Here is an 8,982-nt window from a genome sequence, read left to right on the forward strand (position 1 = left end):
TTTTTTTTTTTTTCTTTTTCATTTGTGTGTGTCGGTCCTGGGGCTTGAACTCTGGGCCTGAGTCCTGTCCCTGAGCTCTTCAGCTCAAGGCCAGTGCTCTAGCACTTGAGCCACAGTGCCACTTCCGGTTTTCTTTTCTTTCTTTCTTTCTTTTTTTTTGTCAGCCGTGGGGCTTGACCTCAGAGCTTTTGGGCACCATCCCTCAGCTCTTCAGCTCAAGGCGAGCGCTCTACCGCTTGAGCCACAGCGCCACTTCCGGTTTTCTAGTGCTTTAACGGAGATTATGTCTCCTGGACTTTCCTGCCAAGGCTGTCTTTGAATCGTGATCCTCGGATCTCAGCCTCCTGAGTAGCTAGGATTACAGGTGTGAGCCACCGGCACCTGGTTCCACTTGGCTCCACTTCCGGTTTTCTGAGTGGTTTATTGTAGATAAGAGTTTCCCAGATTTTTCTACCTGGGCTAGCTTTGAACCATGATCCTCAGATCTCAGCCTCCTGAGTAGCTGGGATTATAGATGTGAGCCACTGGGCCCAGCCAGCTTTATATTCTTATTTAAGAAAAACTTGCATTTTATTCTTAAAAATTACAAATGGGTTGGCTGGAAAAGTGGCTCAGAGTAGAGTGCTTGCCTTGCATGCATGAGGCCCTGGGTTTGATTCCTTATAACCACATAAGCAGAAAAGCCGGAAGTGGTGCTATGGCTCAAGTGGTATGATCCTCAGATCTCAGCTTCCTGAGTAGGATAACAGATGTTAGCCACTGCTACTTGGCTTCAGCCCAAGATTTTAAAATTATTTCTATTCTATTTTAGGTTTAATAACCTATTTTTAGAGTGTAAAAATTGCTTAACAATTGCTTAAAAAATAGTCGTGCTTGAGTTATCCTCCCAGTCTTCCTAAAACTTGGAGATAAAGAGTCTCTAGCTTTGGGCTGGGAAGGTGGCTCAGAGGTAGAGTATTTGCCTTACAAGCATGAGGCCCTGGGTTTGATTCCTCAACACCACATAAACAGAAAAAGCCAGAAGTGGCGCTGTGTCTCAATTGGTAGAGCAGTAGCCTTGAACTGAAGAGCTTAGGGACAGTACCCAGGCCCAGAGTTCAGACACATTGACTGACAAAAAAAAAAGTCTCTAGCTTTGTCTCTGTGGGCTGCTTTGAACTATAATCCTCTGATTTTAGCCTCCCCTATAGCTAAGTTCTTGGCCCTCAGCCTTTTTGAGATTCATTTCAGGTAAGTGTTACAGAAAGGTTAAGGAGGGGCTGGCAAGGTGACTCAGTGGTAGAGTGCTTTCCTTGAATGCATGAGGTCCTAGGTTTGATTCCTCAGCACCACGTAAGCAGAAAAAGCCGGAAGTGGGGCTGAGGCTCAAGTGGTAGAGCGCTAGTCTACAGTTGAAGAGCTGAGGGACAGCGCCCAGGCCTGGAGTTCAGGCCCCACAACCGACAAAAAAAAAAAAAAAAGGTTAAGGATAGTTTAGTAAATATTATGTTTAGGAAGTTAATGGGGTGCCAGTGGTTTATGTTTAGGAAGTTAATGGGGTGCCAGTGGTTCATGCCTATAATCCTATGTATAATTCTAGTGATCTCAGGATCGCAGTTTGAAGCCAGCCTGGCCAGGAAACTTCTTTTTTTTTTTTTTTTTGGTGGTTGGGGGCTTGAACTCTGGGCCTGAACACTGTCCATCAGTTCTTCAGCTCAAGCCTAGCCACCTACAACTTGAGCCACCATGCCACTTCTGATTTTCTGAGTGGTTTATTGGAGCTAAGTCTCATGGAGTTTCCTCCCTGGGCTGGCTTTGAAATGTGATCCTCAGATCTCAGCCTCCTAAGCAGCTAGGATTATAGGTGGGAGCCACAGATGCCCAGTTTCTTCTCCTGCCCCCGCCCCAGCTAGGCTCTACCACTAAGCCACCTTTCCAGCCCCCCCCCCCCCGAGTCTCTTATCTCCAACTAACCACCAAAAAGTTAGAAGTGGAGCTGTGAGTCAAATGGTAAAGAACTAGCCTTGAAGCCTGGTGCTGGTGGCTCATGCCTGTAATCCTAACTACTTAGGACGCTGAGATCTGAGGATAAAAAAGTCCGGAAGACTACCAATTAACTACCAAACTGGAAGTGATTTTGTGACTCAAAGTGGTAAAGTGCTAGCCGTGAAGGAACAGCTTCCAGACACTGAGTTCAAGCCCCACAGCCACCAAAAACAAAAATGCGAAAAAACCCCAGAACTAGCCTTGAGCAAAGAAAGCCCAAGGAGAGTGCCCAGGCCCTGAATTTAAGCCTGTGGACCCCCCCCAAAAAGGAGAGTAATATAATACTGGGGTGCAAATATTTCTTCCAATGGAAAACATACTTGTTAATAAGAACTATTTAAAAAGTCATGTTGTAACCTTTCTCCCATATTTATATTATATATAATATAAATTTTCTAAGAAGTATTTTAAAAACATTTTAGAAAATAATTGATATGCAATAATAATATGTAGTAATAATGTTGACTTTATTTTTTTCCAGCTATGGCCGTGTGGAAAGTGTCAAAATTCTCCCCAAGAGGGGCTCTGAAGGAGGAGTGGCCGCCTTTGTGGATTTTGTGGACATTAAAAGTGCACAGAAAGCTCACAACTCAGTCAACAAAATGGGAGATAGAGACCTCCGCACGGATTACAATGAACCAGGCACTATTCCAAGTGCTGCTCGGGGATTGGATGATACAGTTTCCATAGCATCTCGTAGTAGAGAGGTTTCTGGGTTCAGAGGAGGTGGTGGAGGGCCTGCTTATGGCCCCCCACCATCACTTCATGCACGAGAAGGACGTTATGAGCGGAGACTTGATGGGTAAGTTCCAAGGTTTCTGTAGGCAGGTGTCTTGTATTTGATGTGGTGAGAACCAGAAACTCATATCTAGGGGCCCCAGATGGATTTAAAGTTTTGGGCATTCTCAATGTTTCCTATTTTGGGTTGGAAACAGAAGTGCTTTCTGTCCCAGTGGCTGGTGTCTTACGGAATCCTAGAGGATTATTTTCTTCAGTGGATTGGATTATCTACTCCTGAGCTATAACATGATGGAAGATTTCCTGTGGCAGTATCATTTTTGGAGTTATTTGTCTTCTAGAATTAATTACTCCTTTTGGATATCAAGGCCTTCTGTGGATATATATATATATATATATACACCTTCTACCTGATGGAGCTATTTGGCTACAGGTTTCCTGGTCCTGCTATTTGGAATATTTCTGGAATATTAGAGCTGACAGATCCTTTTAGAAGTCAATACCTGCTTCTTGGTTTTCACTACACGAAGTCTACAAATTGGATTGTCGCGAAATAATCTAGCAGACCATAATGATTCAGCATTTGGATTCTACAAACAATACTTTAACATGGAAATATGTACTTGGATGAGGAAGAGCAAAGGCAGTGTTTGAGTTTCCATTTTGGATCTACCCGAGTTCTGTGTTGGAATTATACTTCTTGGCTGAATGGGGGAAAGTTGAGACAATGGACATTCATTATTGCTGGAATATAGCTACTTTTTCCTACATGCTGGAATGTATGGGATGTCATGCTCTCAAGACTCCAATTAGCCCAGGGAAAGAGGATTACTATGTCATTCTTAAGCAAGTTGGGTCCAGAGAACTTTAGTTTTGAAAGCATGGTGATTATCAGTTGTGGATACAGCTGTTAAAACTGACTGGGTTGGATGGCTACAAAGGCAAACAATTGGCGAGCACTCATACTTTCTTCATCTGTTGGAATTTTAAAGGATATTTCCTTTTCTTGCCAGCTGCCTGATCAATACTTAGGGCTGGATATTTATGAATGTGGATCAATTTATAATGTCTACTATCTCAAGAAAGAAGTCTGGGGGTTTGAGAGTTACAGTTTGTTTGGGACTACTTGCTTCCAGTGGAATTATTTTGTCTGGTCACTAAGATTTTTTTTTTTCTTGTGGTTCATCTAAATATCATTTTGACACCCTTGCCCATTAAGAAGGTGGATTACCCCTGTAAGAGGGGCCAAAATTGGGGAAGTTATGTTCACAATTCTCTCCCTAGATTTAATTGGGATTATAGGTCGTGTTTCCACAGTTGGAAAAGGTTGGTATGTCCTGACCTGTGTATTTAGTCCCTCTCCTAACCTAAGTCGAACTCTCTTTCCCCACTAACTCTAGAAATGTTTAGTACTAATAGATGAGTCAAAGAATAGCCATTAGATTCAGCTATACTAGCTCTTGTGCCTGCCTTCTGTACCTTCCTAATGGATAAGAATGTTGCATATTTACAGAATAGTAGTAGTAGCAGTAATTCTAGAGCTTTTGCCTTTTTTTTGCTTTTGTTATACCATTAATAATGGCTTTCACTGATTAAACATTTCATAGGGTACTAAATGAATTATTTATGAAGTTTTCTCCTAAGTTTCAAAGGAAACCTTGTTAGACATTGAAGTATCCAAATTTCAGAATTATAGCAAAGCGTGAAGGAGAAAATCATTTGGGTATGATTTTTGTTTTTTTAGGGGGTAGAGGGTTAGGTCAGTTGTTTGTTACAATAGCAGTAGAAAAAAAGAAAAATAGCCTAGTAAAGTGGGATTGTGGTGTAGTAAAGTGATGGGTAAAAAGAAATGTTAGAGATTTCCCATTCTTGGAGAAGACTGGGAAAATAGTATTGCATTTTACAGAATTTTTCCATATACCTTTTGTTGGAGAGACTTAAATTCTTTATCCCAATTTCTTTTTAAAAGTGTTTTTCTTTTTAGGGGTGGTATTGAGATTTGAACCCCAGGCTTCATGCTTGCTAGACGCGTGCTCTCCTGTCTTGAGCCGCAAGCTCCAGATCTTTTTGCTCTGGTTATTTTTGAGATAGAGTCTTGCCCAAACCTGTAGCCTGGAACATGAGCCTACTATTTATGCTTCCTTTCATAGCAGAGGTTATAGATTTGTACCACCATGGCCTACCTTTTCTGTTGAGGTGGGATCTTACAAACTCTTTTTGCTAGGGCTGACCTGGAGCCTTTCTTCATGCATCTGGGATGACAGGTGTGAGCCACTGGCTTGATTTCCTTAATTCTTTTCTATAGAAGATTTATACAAGATGAAGTTGAATAAAAAAATCCAAGTGATTTGTCTTTTAAGAAATCAGCTGGGTGCTGGTGTCTTACTCCTGTAATCCTGGCTACTCAGGAGACTGAGATCTGAGGATTGCGATTCAAAGCCAGCCTGGGCAGGAAACTCTATGAGACTCTTAACTCCAATTAAACACCAGAAAACTGGAAGTGGCAGTGTGACTCAAGTTATAGAGTATGTGCCTTGAGCTGAACAGCTACAGTGCCCAGGCCCAGAGTTCAAGCCCCATGACTGACCAAAAAAAAAAAAAAAAAGCATGAACTGAATTCCAGTTCTGTGTAAAAATGGAGAACTTAGTTTCTTATATAAATAGAATTAGTTTTTAACATTAGCACATAATTGCAAATGTTATTATAATGGAATAGTTTTTATTCTCCAAGATTGGTGGCCATTGATATCCTAGTAAAAAAATTCTGAAGGATTGGGCATATGGCTCAGCAGTGGAGCGCTTGCCTAGAATGTGCGAGAGGCCCTGGGTTGGATCCCCAGCACTGGGAAGGTAGGATGTTGAGGGGTACTAATAAGTTAAATCATTGCTAAATACTGCAGAGTTAATTTTTATCATATTAAGTATCTATATTAACATGTTGAATCATGACATCATAGATGGTTTAAAAATTACAAGGATAGCACAAGAAGATAACTTTTACTCTTAGGTCAATTTGCATAGAATAACACATAATAACCAGTATTTTTTATCTCACGTGTTCTTAAGATTTTGTTTTTATTATTAAACATTATTTGGGCAATTTAAGCAGTCCAGTAATTAAGAAAAAATTAATCAAAGCAGTCTCAGCTGGGGATGCTGCGGCAGAAGTGCAAATTCAAGGCAGCTTAGGTTACAGAGCACAGCCCTGTCTCAAAACAAAACAAAGCCAGGTATTGGTGGCTCACACCTGTAATCCTAGCTGCTCAGGAGGCTGAGATCTGAGGATCAGTGTTCAAAGCCAGCCCAGCCAGGAAACTCTGTGAAACTCTTATCTCCAGTTAATCACCAGAAAACTGGAAGTGATTCTGTGGCTCAAGTGGTAGAGCATTCACCTTGAGCTGAAGAGCACCCAGGCCCAGAGTTCAAGCCCCATGACCACAAAATAAAACAAAAGAAAAGTTACTGAAAGCTGGGCGCCCTTGGCTCACACTTTGTAACCCTAGCTTCTCAAGAGGTGGAGATCTGAGAATTGTAGTTCAAAGCCAGCCCAGCTAGGAAAGCCCATTTGAGACTGTTCTCTATAATTAACCACCAAAAGCTGGAAGTGAACTGTGGTTTAACTGGTAGAGGCTAGTTTTGAGCTTAAAAGGTCATGAACAGTAGATGCTCCTTGAGTTAAAGCCCCAGGAGTTGTGTGTGTGTGTTTGTGCGTGCGTGCGCGCATGTGCTTGTACGTGTTTGCACACAGAAATGATTGAGGAAAAAGGAAAAAGTTGAACTTGCTTTCTTTTGACATTTCTTTTATCTGTAGAATGTGCATTGCATCCAGCTTTCATGTCTTTTGTCTAAATGTAGTGTGCAAATATGGCTGAAAATATTTGCAAGTAAATACAGGTTCTATTTAGATGAAAGTATAAAAAACTTCCATTTTAAAAAAGATGGTATAGCTGGATATGGTTGTGCATGTCAGTATTTATAGTACTTTGGAGGCTGAGGAAGTAGGATCATGAGTTTATGGCCAGCCTGGACTACATAGCAAGAATCTGATATGAGAGAGAGAAAGAGAGAGATTTTGTTGTGTGCATGTGTGTGTTTGTGTGTACAAGCCAGAAAATCTGTAAGAAACATGTGAGCTGCAGAACATCAGTCATGAAAGCCTGATATACAAGTAAAATAATGATCACTCAGCTGTGAAAATAGTTTTGAGGGTGAAGTATAAATGTTAAGCTTGTTAGTATTTGCTTACTAAGGTTAATGCTGTTTAGAAAATAACTAGGTGCAAAGACAATTCTGAAGTGAATGTTTGCATGACTTGCTTTTAGTTTTACTTGCTCTATTCTGATTAAATATTTTTTCCCCCTCCTAAATGCAGGGCTTCAGATAACAGGGAGCGTGCTTATGAACATAGTGCCTATGGACACCATGAACGGGGGACGGGAGCATTTGATCGGACAAGACATTACGATCAGGATTACTATAGAGATCCTCGAGAGCGGACTTTACAACATGGGCTCTATTATACATCTCGGAGTCGAAGTCCAAACCGTTTTGATGCTCATGACCCCCGATATGAACCTAGGGCTCGGGAGCAGTTTACACTGCCCAGTGTGGTACACAGGGATATCTACAGGGATGATTTGACCCGGGAGGTACGAGGCAGAAGGCCAGAGCGGAATTACCAGCACAGCAGGAGTCGCTCACCACATTCATCCCAGTCTAGAAATCAGTCTCCTCAGAGACTGGCTAGCCAAGCGTCTAGACCCACCAGGTCCCCTAGCGGCAGCGGCTCTAGGAGTAGATCGTCTAGTAGTGACTCAATCAGCAGCAGCAGTAGTACCAGCAGTGACAGGTAGGTATTTTTTTCCTTATGTTATAACAGATATACATTCTCAAATTCTCAGTGATCTGTGGTAATGGTTTTTAACATAGTTATTATTTTTTTAAAAGTTGTTTTTAAAAAGTAATCTTGTGATATATATGTATATTGGATAAAAAAAAAACCTGAATAGCACTCAGCCAAGTAATTTGCAAATGCTGTTTCATCTTCTGTCGGGCAGGGAACCCCCCCCCTTTTTTTTTTTGAAAAGGGCCACTGGGATATTTATTTATGATACCATTGGATATTTATGACATCATTTTGGACCATTCAAAATTGTCAATCCTGGCAGACAGGCTCTGGGCAGCTGTGGAGAAACATATATGTCTAACACATCATATACTAAGTGATTTCACAGGCCTTAATACAACCTTTGGGCCAGACATTCCTTATCCTTAAGATGATCAACATTAAAATTGCCAAAAAGAAGAAAATGGTGACTTCAGCTGTGTGAGAGATCTTTTTTTGTTTTGGTTGATCGTGGGGCTTGAACTCCGGGCCTGGGTGCTGTCTCGGAGCTCTTCAGCTCAAGGCCAGAGCTCTACTACTTGAGCCACAGCACCACTTTCTAGTGCTGATAAGAGCTGGCTTTAAACTACGGTCCTCAGCCTCCTAAGTAGCTAGGATTAGGATTATAAGCAGGAGCCACTGGTGCCTGGCTATGAGACACACTGAAACTGTTGAAGTTGTTAAATTTTTTTTTAGGTGTGTACTACCAATTTACTGTTTTGGTTGAACATTGTAAAAGCTGTTTGGTTAAGTGTGTGTTGGTGAAATGTATTGTGGACACATTATCAGTGACTAAATCAATTTAGGTCATGTTTTAACAGGTATGGCAGCCAAATTTATAAATGCAAGTGGAAGATTTTCTTTAATTGCAAGTTGTGATGGCTGAGTCAACTTTTACTAGCTGGGAATTGTTTTTTTTTTTTTTAACAGAATTCTTCAGCTTATTAGGATTCTTTTTTTATTTTTAATTTTTTATTATGAAAATACTGTACAGAGGGGTTACAATTACATGGGCAAGGTAGTGAGTACATTTCTTATCAAGCATTGTAGCCTCCTCCTTTGTTTACCCTTCCCATCCCTTCCCAGCCTCTCCCCTCCCCACCAAAGTTGTAAAGTTCTGGGAATTGTTTTTTAAACCCAGGAGTGTTCTAAAGATAAAAAATGAGAGAGTAATCATAAGAAAGAGATTAGTACAGACTACTTTTACTAACCTTGGGACAGTTTACTTTTTTTTTTTTGGGCCGGTTGTGGGGTCTGAACTCTGGGCCTGGGTGCTGTCCCTCAGCTCTTCAGCTCAAGGCTAGCGCTCTACCACTTGAGCCACAGCGCCACTT

General features: G+C 41.2%; 1 protein-coding gene across 1 annotated transcript in view; it reads left to right on the forward strand.

The window, feature by feature from the left end:
• The window catches only part of Spen (spen family transcriptional repressor), a 109,128-nt gene that overhangs the window by 49,707 nt on the left and 50,439 nt on the right, over positions 1–8,982 (forward strand). The window contains exons 4-5 of the mRNA XM_013022225.1: positions 2,507–2,827; positions 7,136–7,612. Of these exons, the coding sequence (XP_012877679.1) occupies positions 2,507–2,827; positions 7,136–7,612 (798 nt within the window). The remainder of the gene's footprint in view (positions 1–2,506; positions 2,828–7,135; positions 7,613–8,982) is intronic.

The sequence above is a fragment of the Dipodomys ordii genome, unplaced genomic scaffold (genome assembly GCF_000151885.1).
Source record: "Dipodomys ordii isolate 6190 unplaced genomic scaffold, Dord_2.0 Scaffold61, whole genome shotgun sequence".
Taxonomy (NCBI): Eukaryota; Metazoa; Chordata; class Mammalia; order Rodentia; family Heteromyidae; genus Dipodomys; species Dipodomys ordii.